General features: G+C 43.6%; 3 protein-coding genes across 4 annotated transcripts in view; 2 read left to right on the top strand and 1 right to left on the bottom strand.

Annotated features, from left to right (window-relative positions):
* sh3rf1 (SH3 domain containing ring finger 1) overlaps positions 1-4,924 on the top strand; it is a 34,198-nt gene extending 29,274 nt beyond the window's left edge. The window contains exons 9-12 of the mRNA XM_061077824.1: positions 461-744; positions 1,141-1,460; positions 1,878-2,224; positions 2,387-4,924. Coding sequence (XP_060933807.1) covers positions 461-744; positions 1,141-1,460; positions 1,878-2,224; positions 2,387-2,555 — 1,120 coding nt within the window. The 3' untranslated portion in view covers positions 2,556-4,924. The remainder of the gene's footprint in view (positions 1-460; positions 745-1,140; positions 1,461-1,877; positions 2,225-2,386) is intronic.
* A 3,692-nt stretch (positions 4,925-8,616) lies between these two features.
* Positions 8,617-12,007, top strand: cbr4 (carbonyl reductase 4). 2 transcript variants are annotated; one of them, XM_061078516.1, is made up of 6 exons: positions 8,617-8,701; positions 8,848-9,004; positions 10,094-10,214; positions 10,309-10,445; positions 10,756-10,890; positions 10,994-12,007. In XM_061078516.1, exons 2-6 carry the CDS (start codon positions 8,851-8,853, stop codon positions 11,170-11,172), a joined length of 726 nt encoding a protein of 241 aa, XP_060934499.1. In that variant the 5' UTR covers positions 8,617-8,701; positions 8,848-8,850; the 3' UTR covers positions 11,173-12,007. The 2 variants fall into 2 exon arrangements, with proteins under 2 accessions (XP_060934499.1, XP_060934498.1); XM_061078515.1 differs by having other exon boundaries at positions 8,844-9,004.
* A 108-nt stretch (positions 12,008-12,115) lies between these two features.
* Positions 12,116-14,093, bottom strand: part of palld (palladin, cytoskeletal associated protein) — a 57,184-nt gene continuing 55,206 nt past the window's right edge. The window contains exons 20-21 of the mRNA XM_061078370.1: positions 13,862-13,995; positions 12,116-13,768 (exon numbers count right to left, since the gene is read on the bottom strand). Coding sequence (XP_060934353.1) covers positions 13,608-13,768; positions 13,862-13,995 — 295 coding nt within the window. The 3' untranslated portion in view covers positions 12,116-13,607. The remainder of the gene's footprint in view (positions 13,769-13,861; positions 13,996-14,093) is intronic.

Below are 14,093 nucleotides of genomic sequence, written 5' to 3'. Positions count from 1 at the left end.
ACCTGCGTAATGTTCCAACTTTGCAAAGAATTCCCATAAAGCACAAGTTTTGGTTGCCATCCAACTTTCTTTAGGTACATATAACTCATCTCATTTCTTGATTTTGGCTTTTAGAATCAGTGGAACAGTGGGTTATAAGTTATAACAAATGTAAAATACATATTGTTTTTACAATGTAGTGTCATCCCTTGTTGAATACATTCATGTTCATAATAGCCTGCAAATGTTGGTTGTTGTCAAGCTTAGTAACAGTTTGCTCAGACCAGAAAAATTCCCATATACATAGAATAGGGTGGTCTTACAAGTCTTGACCTTATCTTGTTTATAGAAACCCTGGCAAAAAATGTAAATCTGAATAATTATTGATTAGACTTCTTATCAATAAAAAAAACAAGGCTTTATGTTCCTGTGTTACCTCAGCGTACTGAGTCTTACTCCCAATGACATTCTCTCCCCTCAGGACCACGTCAGGGAGCACTCAGCCTAAAGTGCCCATGAGTCTGTGCACTCAGGCTGGCAGAGGGGTCACCATCGTCAGCCCCTCTCCTGCTCCCCTCGGGGCCATTGTCCCCGGACCTGACTTCAACAAACCCCTCACTGTGTGCTCCAGCGCTGTACCTGCCAACTCCCAACCTGCAGCCGTGGTAACAGCGGCTCAGACAGCCACAGGGCAACAGCCGAAGGTCCCATTGCATGTCAACTCCCAGATGACTGTGAATCAGGCACGCAACGCTGTCAGGACAGGTAACGTCACTGCGTGGTTGATGTTGTGTCATCACATAGACCCTAAATACAGATGGACGATATGACATAGCCAAAGTGTCTCGATCCTCACCTGGTGCTGCAGTATAGGTCACACATCCTAGCTTCTCCATCTTAGAGGCCGGGAAACGGGCAAAACTGGTGAGATATGGTGAAACATCATGATTAAAAGCTGAGATTTGGTCACTATTAGTCAAGTGGGTGTATCAGCAAGAATTCGCTCCATCCCTAAATCCCTACGGCAAGAGATATTTTGGCTCCATATCTGGATAGTGAGAGGAAGTGGAGACATATCGTCCATCTTTATATACAATCTATGGGTCATCACATGAAGGGGGTTGTAAATGTCTTCATATTTTATTTTTTTACCATTTGCAGCCGCATGTCAGAGTCAGGACCGGCCCACAGCAGCAGTGACACCAATCCAGTCTGGGACGCCTGTAGGCTACCTTCCCCACCTTGCTGTGTGTCCGCAGCCCTCCCCTTGCCCAGCCCAAGGCTGTACCCGGGCTGGGGTGACAATGGGCTGCGCTGCTGCTTCTCTTACCCCACCCAACGTCAGTGCTGCATCCCTGGAGGGTGACGCTTTGAGACCAGTACCTGCCCTCACTGTGCCTGTCGGCCCCGGGAACGGCTCTGCTTTTAATCCTGTGTCTAATAATGCAGCATTTGCATGCAGACTGGACAAGGATGTCAAGGTTGGTTTTTTCAAACTTCATCAAAATCATCTCGTTCTGATTATTCACTGCTTTTGCTTTTTTTAGTAGATGTTAACATGTTTAATAATGGTGGATAAATCCTTGCAGATGATTAGAATGTTATGGCTTGTGGTGTTTGGGTCTTATTAAGATTATGATAGATTCAATTATAGTAACAAGAATGAGAGGTTATTCTTATGAGCAGGCATTGCTTCTGTTGTTTGTTCTTCACAGTCTGTGCAAAAATAGTTCAGAATTTCTCTTGCTGCAGTTATGTGTGCCAGCGTTTGAGAGCCAAAACAATTCCAGTCAATATAAAATACCTGTCTGCAGTTTGTGAAAACTACTCGTCTCATTGCTGTGTGAGTTGCTGCAGTTTTCTAACATGAAAAAAACGATGCTGTCTTTCTGTTGCAGAGGGAGAAGAAAAGTCTTCTAAAGCTTTTGTCGTCCAATAAGAAGAAGTCTCGTCCTTCACCACCCTCCTCTCCTACGCTTGAGGCGGAACAGACTGCAGCTGGAGAAGCACTACATGGCGCTGTGGGGCATGACACCCCCCCTCCCTCCAGTTCTGTCAGCTGCCTCGATACTGAACCTTCTGCTGCTGCTGTTGCTTCCGCCTCGTCATCCTCCTCAGTCCCAGAGTCCTCCCATCGGAAGTGCAGTCCTCTCGATGGATGTGCCCCTATAGCTCCTCCCCCTCGCCAGCCATGCTCCTCCCTTTCATCTCAGCAGCATGACGCACGGCCCATCATATGTGAGAGGTACATTGATGTGAAATCTGCAGTTTCATACTATTGTTTGTGCTTGCGTATCATTCCTCCACATAGAAAGTGCAACACGGTACAAAAGGTATCATGACGTATCACATGTCATTGTTCTGGTGCTTATCATTCACTGACTGTGCCTCTGGCTGTGCTCCCCAGGTACAGGGTGGTGGTGTCGTATCCTCCCCAGAGCGAGGCTGAGCTGGAACTTAAGGAGGGCGACATTGTGTTTGTTCACAGGAAGAGAGAGGACGGCTGGTTCAAAGGCACGCTGCAGAGGAACGGCAGGACCGGGCTGTTCCCCGGCAGCTTTGTAGACAGCATCTAATAAAAACACTACAGTGAACCACAGACACCGACATGAGCCAGCTGATCACTGCTTTCAATCCGTCATCGTTTAAACCAAACAGAACAGCAGTCTCATGGTGGCTGGGACGGGACCCTGATCAGACTGACGCTGCACAGAGTCCACTGTGGCTCCGGTCACTGCAAGAACATGAGAGACACATGTATGAGAACTACAGAGGAGGACAGGACATGTTGTTAAATGAAATCAAAGTGGACAGAGTTAGAGGAGAACACACAACTCATGAACTTTTCCCTTTTTTGTTGGTTATTTATATCTTTGTTAACAATTCAGCTGTTATATGTGTGCCTTGTACTGTTCCTCACTTTATTGTACATACGGACACAAAGATGATTAGTCCTAAAACAACCGATATGAGCTGTTGATATAGATATGTTACACATTTTAACTTATTTCATAGGCCTTTTGTAGTGCAACACGTTAAGGGGTTAAACTGGCACGTGCCTTATACCATATTCCACCACATCAGTTCTACTTTTCTCCATTACACTACTGATACAGGTTTTACTATGATTTCAGACTGTCAGCAGGAAGGAGAAGGTACAGTGAAACCAGACACAGCAGAGCGAAAACAAATGAGTGTCATCACTTGTGCTGCATAATAGGAAAAAGGATACTTTCCCCTGTTCCAGAGGCATTACCTTAACCAGAGGATCATAATAGAGAGCCGCTGTATTGCACATTGATTACACAAGCTAAAGTTGCACTTGGAAAAGAAGTTTCCTCGGGGCAATCGCAGGCCTCCACTTTCTCTCCTGGTGTGGCTGAGGCAGAATTGCCAGGGACTGTTACCTGCAGTGATCAAATATTTGCATGTGATATTAGCAAAGCCCTCTGCGGCAGGGCTTTTTGAAGTTGCTTTCTCAATATGCCAAGAACACACTCGAAATAGAGTGCAGGCAGGTGTTTCTTTCTTTGTACCCTGACCGGAGTAGCTGCTCCCCTAACCTCTCGGCAATAGCCAAACCCAGACGTGGCTCTTCAGCCCAAGAGTTACATAACATTTCAGTAGCGGCGCACAACAGATTATTTTCATTGTATATTTATGTTTCTTACAAATTCCACAGAGGCTGACACCTGCTGCTCTTAGAAAGTCTCATATAACTAACGTGGACACGCAGTGGCCCTTCAGCAACCTCTCCGCCTTTATACACTATAACCCATTCCTAATGTGATTCATGGCAGTAAAAACACAGCGAGCTTAAGCACAATGTTTGCCTGAAGTAACATATCATTTCATCCCTCCACAGAAAGAGGTGTGTCATATCTTGAAAGGTACAATTTGTATTGAAATCAATCACTTTGACCCCCTTGATTTTTTTTAAATTTGAATGTTATTTTTGCTGTTGGGGATAGTTGTACATTTCATCTATACAGAGCCTTTAATGTTGTGTTGTATTCACTTGAATTACTGTACGATTTCTCTGTGATTAGAGGGGATTTGGTCGTAGTTTTGGTGCTTGTTAAACAAAAATAATGGTCAGTTTTAGGAAATAGTATGAAAAGTTAGTTTCATCAAAGAATATGTCACGACATAATTTATATTTTCCTTTTGATTGGTATCATTAATGATTGCCGTCTCACTGACTTTAAGTCGTATGAAGTCTGGGAGCGTATTTAAACCCTTTAGAGTCGAGGCAATCACTGAATTGTGCCAAATTTGGATTTGAGAATCGATTTGATGACTGAATTGGACCCAGAATTTTAAGTGTGTTTTGTGTCATATGTTGTTAATTAAGGGGGACCACTGTGTAACTGACTGCTGGAATATGTTGTAGTGTGTGTAAAGTTTGGAGAGAGTTTGGAAAAGGATGGTACAAATCACTGTTAGGGCCTTCTTAGTGTCTCTGAGTTGGTACATGAGTAGAATTACCTTGATGTAATCTTGTTGTCTTGGCACTCACCTCACCAACCTCAGGCTCTGCGCTGAAACTGCTCCTCTGAGTGTCTTTTCATTTCACTGGTAAGCCTTCAATATACACATCAGACTTACTGCACAGAACATTTCTAATCAAAGTGACTTCTCATCTATGTTTTTAATGCATAGGCAGCACACACTTAAAACATTACTGCAGTTATTTCACTATATTTTCATTTATTGGAACATAAGGCAACTTCGCCTGATTCAACTTAACAGATTTTCCTCATGCCAAGGTGGCTTACTTGATTCTTTTTTTGTCTTTAGTTAGTCTATTGTATGTTTTGAAAATGGTGAAACTGACATCAATCTATTTGTCACAGGTCTATGTGAAAACATTCTGAAGTATTTGAGGGAATAGCACATTTTGTAAAAATCTATAACAATTAAAGCTAATGGTTTCCTTAATTCAGTCATTGTTTCATGACATTAATGCAACATTTTTGTTTGTGTTTTCGAGTTGTTTATACCTCACTCTTTGTTCCTCCCATTATTGTGAATGGGAAAACCTTGTGGTAATTTTACTACATTTGGTGAAATGTCCATCACAGATGAGCTGGTCAAAGTTCCCTGTGACCTCACAAATCCTGATTTTGGCCATAACTCATATGCAAACAAACTTAAACTCACATGTATGATGTGAGTCTGGACAGGCTTGTATATAAACTGTGACCAGTGGTGGAGGAAATTTTTAATACTATACACATACAAATATATACTATATAAGGGGGTGAATATCCAACACAATGCTTGGTAAAAATGTAGTGGAGTAGAAAGTAGCGATTATTTGCTGATATATGTAGTGAAGAAAAGATGAAATACACTGGAAAATAAATCTACTTAAGTAAAGTACAAATGCATGAAAAAAGTACTTCAGTACATTAACTAAGCAAGGGTACTTGGTGACTGCAGCTTGACTGGTTGGAGGACTTGAACAACCATGAAGCAGTAAGTCTAGATCAATCATGTTTTCTCTGCTCACCCTGTGATATGTTGGCTACTTGAAGCCATCAGGGCAGAACTGTCCAATCAGCAGTAAGAACCAAAGACACAGCTGACGGGACGAAATACATGTGTCCTCACCCTGCACCCTCATCTCTCAGTAATCCTTGAGTGCACATGTTGTGATAAAGAACACACTTATAAGTGACCAGAGGAAAAATAGTTGTCCATCCACCCATTATCTACCAGTCACCCTTTGGGGGTCGTGAGGGTAGTTGGAGCCAAACCCAGGTGAGATTGGGCGAGAGTGTGGGCTTCACGCTGGACAGATCGCCAGCGTATCGCAGGGCCTACATACAAAGACAAATAACCATTTAAAACTTCAGTCAATGGAGAGATAGACAGTTGTTCCTGGGTGACTGTAGGTGCAGCAGGTCACTGACGGTGCATGTGGTCATTGGTGTCAACCCGGGTGAAAGGTCGTGGCTGTAGAGAACCTCCTCCAGCGACTTAGATTGGAACAGAGAGCTGCAAAGAGAGGTGAGCCTCCCCAGTCCTCTGCAGGGAAACACTGACAGGATCTGACAAGCCCCCACTGAGGTCACTGTGCTACGCTTAGTTTCCTGCAGAGGACATGTTACCATGGAAATAAGTTATTCCAATATAGGAGCATAAGACTATGCTGAGTAGGAATAAAAAAAATACATTAAATTTGAGGCTATGTACATTAAACTTGTTTCATAGTCTGTGGTCACGTGGTCTGCCAAACACAGTGGAAGGTATGGATATGAATGACATGCATATTTGATTGATTGATATGTTTGAATATAGGAAAACGTGTGTGTACACAGAGTGGGTAATTTGCACATAGCTGCAAAGGGTGTGTGGAGATCAGGAATCGAGTCCTAAGGTTAAGTGTTTCCTGATCATGTTTAAGCTCAAGGCGTGTCTGTCACTGCGAGTCACTTGATGAATGGAGTTTCAGTCATATCCTAAAGGGTTCAACCTCTTATTGTTGTTGTATAACATGATGTTTTAAGACTTTTTACAATCTGTAAAAAAAAGATCAGTCTTCAGAAAATTATGAAAACTAACAAAGTCATAACTTTTGATAATACAAACAAAGTACCTCCAGAGAAGAGGTGGGAAAACATGAAGGTTTTAGTTTTTTTTAAAGTCTGAACAGCAGTGAAACTCCATTTATCTGAGGCTCTTTTGCAATGCTATAGAGTGAACAGTGTGTAGATGTGTGTGCGAGTGTTTGTGCACGTCTGCATTCATTCATGTGCTTGTGCATGACAGAGCAAAGTACAGCTGTGTTGGCAAGTGTCATTAGATCACTAAGGTGTGAAAGAGGAGAATAATGTCTCTGTGTTCAGGAAGGTGACCTGAATACAAATCACGTCCTGTGTCTCCCTCTGACACCAACACAAACTCGTCCAGTCAGTGAACGCTGTGGAGAGAGGTGACATTTTAAGGAACTTTAACCACGTTAGCTTGTTGTATTTTCCTGCTACAGCGTGGACACATGATTCATGACGTTCAGGGTCACAGGTCGTCTCTGCTGCAGGTGGTGATTGGGATTTGATGGGAGCAGATCAATCCAGCAGCGTGTCTGTCTGATGGATGGTCCAGGTGGAGGCCGAGGCCACCCACCTCCAGCATTAACCACTCGTCTGTGCACCACTGACCGTCGGTTATTTTCTGCTGAGATAAACCGGAGTCTCCATGTTATGGAGCGATGATTCATGAAGCCAAGAGGAGAATGAATCACTTCAGTTATTAACTGTTATGTTATTTCAGTGTGAAGAGCAGAGCAGCCTCGTTGTGTGCCTGTATGAATCGAAATCTTCTCAGAAGTTATAAGTATAACAGCGAGGGACCTATAAATGTATTCTTCTTGAATACTTTATTTTTGTGAATTTGTTTTCTGGAGCACAAAATAACAAATGAAAAGGGAACAGGTCAATGAAGACTGAACAACACATCTCATATGTTATCAGCAGTATGAAGAGGTCTGTTCCTAAAAGAGGCAGACAAAGAAAACATCAACATGACTTGATATATGGGAACTGGAACTGGAAAGAAAACGTACTTACTTTCGATATTTATCCAAACATGCACCCATTGAGGGTAATAGATGTATTATTAAAGAAATAGTGCAGTTAATGATGGACTTCCTGTTAAAAAAGGATTATTATCTCACTTATAATGTACAATAACATGAGTAAAGACAACACACATTTCCTACATCAGCAACACATAACATTGAAATAAAAATACATGTGTATATGTGTGTGTATTTTAGTATTTATCTGTGTATATATACTTACAGTTGTTTCCCCCCTTGTCTTCTACTCCTGATTAACTCCTGCTCCCTGAGGGGGTCTGGTATGTGCCTGGTGATCTATAGTCTTAATTTGTATCAATTTAATAATAAATAAAAAATGCTCGAAGACACTTTATATAGGGTTTAAACCAAGAAAATTTTATATGAAATCATACAACTATAACTATAAAACACACATTAAGATGAGGTGAGTTTTTAATGTCTCAAGACCTCAGAAGTTCCAGTCATTTATTCGTTTCTATAGACAAATATGTTTGCATAGAAATAACGTTTAAAAGTTTTACTTGCTCTTAAACCAGGCTATAAAATTGAGGCAGTGACATTCACTGAGAAACTGTCTGGATGTGGAAACACAGGTACGCGTGCTGTTCACAAAAACAGCAAATCTCAAACACACAGACACGGATTGGTTGATTTCTAAAGCTGTGTCATGCAGATTATGTGCCCGGAGTAAAGCAGGCGTACTAGATGCAGATACCATTATTTAGAAAAAGTACAAAAAGAAAGAAAGAAAGAACGAAAAAAATAACTAGAGTAGCAGCTTCAATAGTAAATAAAGCATCCTGATCAAACTTAGAAGCATTAAAATGAAACATCATCAGAGCTCCAGAGCTTCTCTGGATTCAAACAAATTGATGATCTTAACTCATCGTAATAAGAGCAAAATGTGATTCATTCAAAAATCTGACAGAGACGAGAAAATCAGCCCAGATCTGCGCTCTACTGTTTCAGACTGTGGGTCCACTGCGCCATCTAGCGACCACAGGGCAGTAACGCAACAACACGGAGAAGAAACAAACCAACATGGCGACCTCCATGAGCAGCAGCGTCTCCTCTGAGTCGTTTCTCTGTGGAGGAAAACGCTTAGTCTGACTGGAAACATCAGTGGAAAATCACGTATGTAACCATATGAACTTATTGTCAAGGTGTGGTTATGTCGGTGGAAGCAGCAGAGACGACCACATCAGCAGCGAGCTGTCACTGTTACATGTGTCAGCGGGCAACATGTAAACCTCATGCGGTGTTCATATCTCCTAAGGCAGGTCATGGCGCCCGGCTCCAGACTGGCGGTGGTGTGTGGAGGCTCCGGGGGGATCGGGAGAGCCGTGTCCCGCCTGCTGGCACAGAGGGGCTGCAGGGTGGCGGTGGTCTCCAGGAACCAAGACTCTGCCCGGGCCACTGTGGCTACTCTACACGGAGGTACAGTGCAAATTGTGATCAAATTCCCTAAAGACCGACTTTAGATATAATGTTCAAGAAGCTAATAACATGTTAACAAGGGCGCTGTGGCTGAGGGCTAGAGTGGTCGTCCTCCAACCTGAAGGTCGGCAGTTCGATCCCCTCCCAGTCTGACCCATCTGCATCTTGAAGTGTGCTTGGGCAAGATGCTGAACCCTGAATGGCCCCCCCATAGAATAACAAAGTGCTGCGAATAGATGCACTGTATGAATGGGTGAATGTAAAACTGTAGTTTTACACTCAACTGCTTTGAGTGGTCATCAAGACTAGAAAAACGATATATAAAAAACAAAACCTTTTAACCATTTACCATGTTTTGTGAGGCCATGAGGCCTTGACCTTTGAACACCAAATTTTCTTCAGTTCAGCCCTGATTCCCACTGAATGTTTTTACCAATAGAAGCGTTCTAGAGATGTGACGCACATACGTTCATACAGACAGACAACCTCAGAACGTAACGCCTCCAGCTTCTGGCTGTTGCCGGCGCTGAACCAAACAAACACAATGACATGAGGTTCTTTGAGAAAAAAGCTGTATCTGCTGTTGACAAAGATCGTCACAGTGTTGTTTTGTTGTTGAGTTTTCCTATTTGAATATGGGATTTGCACTGTAACAATCAATCAATCAATCAATCAAATTTAATTTGTATAGCCCATATTCACAATTCACAATTTGTCTCATAGGGCTTTAACATGGTGAGACATCCTCTGTCCTTAACCCTCAGCAAGAGTAAGGACATACTACTAAAAACCCTTTTAACAGGTAAAAATATGTAGAAACCTCAGAGAGAGCCACATGTGAGGGATCCCTCTCCCAGGACGGACAGAAGTGTAATAGATGTCAAGTGTAGGAAAACATCATCAGGATAAAGGCTTTAGCAGCATTGATGAGGGTAAACATTTTGAAGGATAACTTCAATACTATATGTCAAGCAGTCCTGCTGCATCATAGTCTCTGGTCAGCAGCCAGCAAGATCATGATCAAGCCACTATAGTCCACACTGATTTGTCTCCTTCCTGTCAAACACTGTTGGTGTCTCTGCTTCCCAGGTGACCATGTGGCTCTTAGCTGTGACGTCTCCAAAGAGCAGGAGGTGCAGAAAACCTTTGACACGATCCAGAAAACCTGTGGAAACATCTGCTACCTTGTGAACGCAGCTGGAATCAACAGGTGAGCAGACAGTAGGGGGGGGGGGGGGTCTGCTCTCACCTCACTGTTTTAGAGGCATATAGATATAATCCCCTGTTGGCCTGTCTCTGTTCAGGGACGCTCTCTTGCTGAGAACCAAGCCGGAGGACATGCTGGCTCTGCTTCACACCAACTTGTTGGGCCCCATGCTGACCTGCAGGGCGGCGCTAAAGAGCATGCTGCACACACAGGGAGCTGCCATCGTTAATATAGGTAATGACAGCTCTGAATCCAGTGGCAGCCGTGGTTAGGATTCAGTTTGCAGTGTGCCCACCGGGTGGCAGCGTAAATCACTTTGTATAGTTTCACTTCCTTTTAGAATTGTCACTTTAGAGGAGCAAACTGGTATTTTTTGGAAGATTTGAGCACATTTACCACTAACTCACTGTAATGTCGACTCAGGTTCACACATACGATTCACTACAAAGGGTTTTTATCTTCAGTTTCAAGTCTCCTTAGATTTATTTTGAATCATTTCTGTCATACCACTCAGGGGTAATGGATTTCTGTTTCCTGTCTGCAGGCTCTGTAGTGGGCCTCAAAGGGAATGCTGGTCAGTGTGTGTACAGTGCCAGTAAAGCTGGTCTGGAAGGCTTCACACGATCTTTAGCTAAAGAAGTTGCTTCACGTAATATCAGGGTGAATCTTCTGGCTCCAGGTACAGTGCAGCTCCATCTTATGTCACCTTTCCTCTCAACACACACGCTGGAGTATTATTATTATAATTATGTTTTCACGTGCCTGTCCTCTCTTGTGTCCAGGTTTCATTCGCACCGCCATGACCTCAGGGCTAACAGAGGAGGATCGGGGGCGCTCCATTCCGCTGGGGCGGTTTGGCGAGCCAGAGGAAGTAGCCCCGGCTGTTCTCTTCCTCTTGGAGAGCTCCTACATAACAGGACAGGTGCTGGTGGTGGATGGAGGGCTGCAGTTGACCATGTAGGGAGCAAAGACTTATCTCACCTTTCCAAATAGCAGCAATGAGGCAGCCACTCTTTTTGAATGTGATATGACATATAAACTGAGGAAGTGGTTCAGGAATAAGAAGAACCCCCAGTGGACCTGTGGATCTGACTGGCAGAAGTGAACTTTCAAACTTCATAACACGTCATGGTGGAAGTTGAGTGTTGCTCTTACTCTGAAACTCAGCCACACAGCCTTAAGAGGTTGTAAAAGTTTTGAAAAGGCCGTTATGAAACATCTGCCAGAGGACCACTGTCCTGCTGTAGAGGCGCTGTGTCCACCCTGAGGGGGGCGTGGCCTCATGTGTGTGACAGTCGACCATCGTGACTAACGTCGCTGACTCCAGATTGTCTGACCCGGTCCAGACCTCGGTTCCCAGAGGCCCTAAATTTGATCAGCAGAATTAACGCTCTCGGTCTTTTTCCATGACTGTCACGCTCCCCGCCACTGAGCGCCGCGCTCATGTTTTGTTCCCCCCACCTCCCACAGGAAACCCCCCCACAGCCCCCCCGAGCCCACCTCTGGAGGGGCCGGTGGAGGGGCCAGGCGTGTGGGGCTGCAGCTGGAGGAAATTAAGAGGTGGTGGTGTGGTATTTTTAGCTCTGGGAACATTGTGAGTGTCTGGTTACAGCTCTGGTCCTGGGGGGGGTGGATGAGGTTGGAGGTGATTGTCATGCTCAGTGATGAGGTTTGAAATGTTGTTCTGCTTGTTACTTTCATTGAAACCTGCTGTTACCTTAACTGTCAAAACCGCCTCTAAATGAGCTTTTATGAAGATGCTCTCACCTGTATCCTCAACATTCAATTTCCAATAAAGGACGAGAATACAATATTTTCTGATCAGTCTTCTTGCAAGAATGTTTGTCCCACTTTGACTGTGTTCTTTGGCGTTCTCTGCCAGTGTATAAAAACATCTCACGCTGTCTGGAGAGATTTTTTATTAACTTTCATAACCTAAAATAATATCAGGAAAACAATCCATATACAGGCATTGATTGGCATAGAAATGTGCAAACACAGTCAGCTGATGTTCGCTCCGAACAGACACAGAAGATGTCCACTTTGTATATTGTTACAGAGGTGACAAAAATAGTAGATATAAATATACCTTGCTTTTTACTTTTCACCAGCTTAAGAGCATTTGTTACCCTCCTCTTAATGTGAAAAAAAGCTTGTAATTTTGAACATTCTGGTACAAGTTGTTTGGCTTTGTACAAGTGTCCAAAAATAACATGCAAAGAAATTGTGTTTGCATTAAGCCTAAACGTGATTTAAGGCAGTGATATATATATATATATTTATATTTATTTATAAAACTTAATGATAAAGAAAGCCTTGCTTCACCAGTGAACAAAAAGTTGCTGATATAATTTATGTCAAGATTGTTGGGAAAGTAAGTAGTTGTTTTTTTTCCATACAAAAATAAAATTGACAATCTGTGATGTGTGACAAATAAACCTTTCACAGCACCCTCGCTCGAGTGAGAACATTTCGATGCACACTTGGAAAATAAACCACCAAAGAAGTAGAAAATGACAACATGACCTGCTGTCACCGAAAGGTTATTTTCAATTTGTCTATATGGTAACTGTCTTGACCTCTGCCACCGTTATTCACATCCCACCCACCACATTAAAGTGTCTCTTTAAAAAAAACCTGCATTTTTCAACTTCTAAGTTCACCTGCACCCACAAACAAACAAATCTTATCCATGGTAACGCTTCCTTTTCTCTACACCTCATTTCTTTCGCTAAAAAAAAAGAAAAACTAAACATGCTGTTGAAGGCCCGGCCTTGTCCAATGTCTGTAAGCTCATCTATGACCCGACAACAGTGAGACTGTGATAATCTGAGGCTGCAGATCTCAGCACTGTGCTACACAGGCCCACGTCTGTGATCTCCTTCGTCAAAGCTAAGGTGCCTTGAATCCCCTCATCCTCCTCTGCACAGAGACACAGTATTATTACTCTGTGTATTGGCACCACTTCACATGCATATTAAATCTACTTTTCGTTTTGAAACCTGTTTCATTTTTAATGTTTACAGAAAGGAGAGGCACTTCAACAGGAGACCATTTGCAGAACAGAGTCGATCGTACAGTTCATGAGAGAAAAATAGTTTTGTCTCCTCTCGTGGTAAAACACTTCAATCATTCTCCGGGTCCGGTTGATCAAATGAAGCATGGGGGGGAAAAACCTAGATGAATTCTGTAACATAACGGGTTATGTCATATTATAAAAACAGAAGAAAAACTGCCGCTGCCCCAGATCACTCCGCCCACTGACCCTATGTAGTTCTGGGCCTGCATCTCACCATTGTAAAGTATCTGTTTCAAGAGTGCTGGGAGTGAGGGCAGCTTTCAAGGGGGGGGGTTCTCGGGGGAACATCATGATCCTCGCAGCCGGCCTGTGGTCCTCTACAGGTCGTCGCTCTCCACCAGGCCACCGGGCGGCAGCGGGCTGGAGTCGGGGAAGAAGGCAGCCTTCACGTCCAGGCCTCTCTCTGTCAGTGCGGCGTAGCGGCTGGTGGAGGGACGCACCTTCTTGGGCTTGGGGAGGTTGGGCTGCTGCCACTGAGCTGAGGACAAGAGGTCAAAGATGTCAATTGCAGAACGTAAAAGCAAAAACGCTGGAATCGATGAGCGGTGTGAGTTGATGAGTCGACACTTACTGTGGATGTCGAGGCGCGCAGTGCTGGAGACGATGCCTGCATCATTCTTGGCTGACACAGTGTACCAGCCAGCGTCCTCTTTCATGGCAGGCTGGATGATCATGCACAGGTAGCCACAGTTGTCCTGGTGCATGCTGGGAAAGAAAATGGACACAAATTAAGGGACTGATAAAAATGTACATCGATCCGCCATCACATTGAAATGGGTTCATTCGGAATGGGATTTAAAATG

This window comes from Limanda limanda, chromosome 9, assembly GCF_963576545.1.
Source record: "Limanda limanda chromosome 9, fLimLim1.1, whole genome shotgun sequence".
Taxonomy (NCBI): Eukaryota; Metazoa; Chordata; class Actinopteri; order Pleuronectiformes; family Pleuronectidae; genus Limanda; species Limanda limanda.
The sequence above is the reverse complement of the archived record's forward strand: the minus strand, read 5'-3'. Positions and strand labels throughout refer to the sequence as shown.

Coding starts and splice junctions, on each gene's coding strand:
- cbr4 (XM_061078516.1), top strand. CDS start 8,851: ATGGCGCCCGGCTCCAGACTGGCGGTGGTGTGTGGAGGCTCCGGGGGG. Junction 10,446..10,755: donor AGCTGCCATCGTTAATATAG/GTAATGACAGCT, acceptor TCCTGTCTGCAG/GCTCTGTAGTGGGCCTCAAA. Junction 10,891..10,993: donor GGTGAATCTTCTGGCTCCAG/GTACAGTGCAGC, acceptor TCTTGTGTCCAG/GTTTCATTCGCACCGCCATG.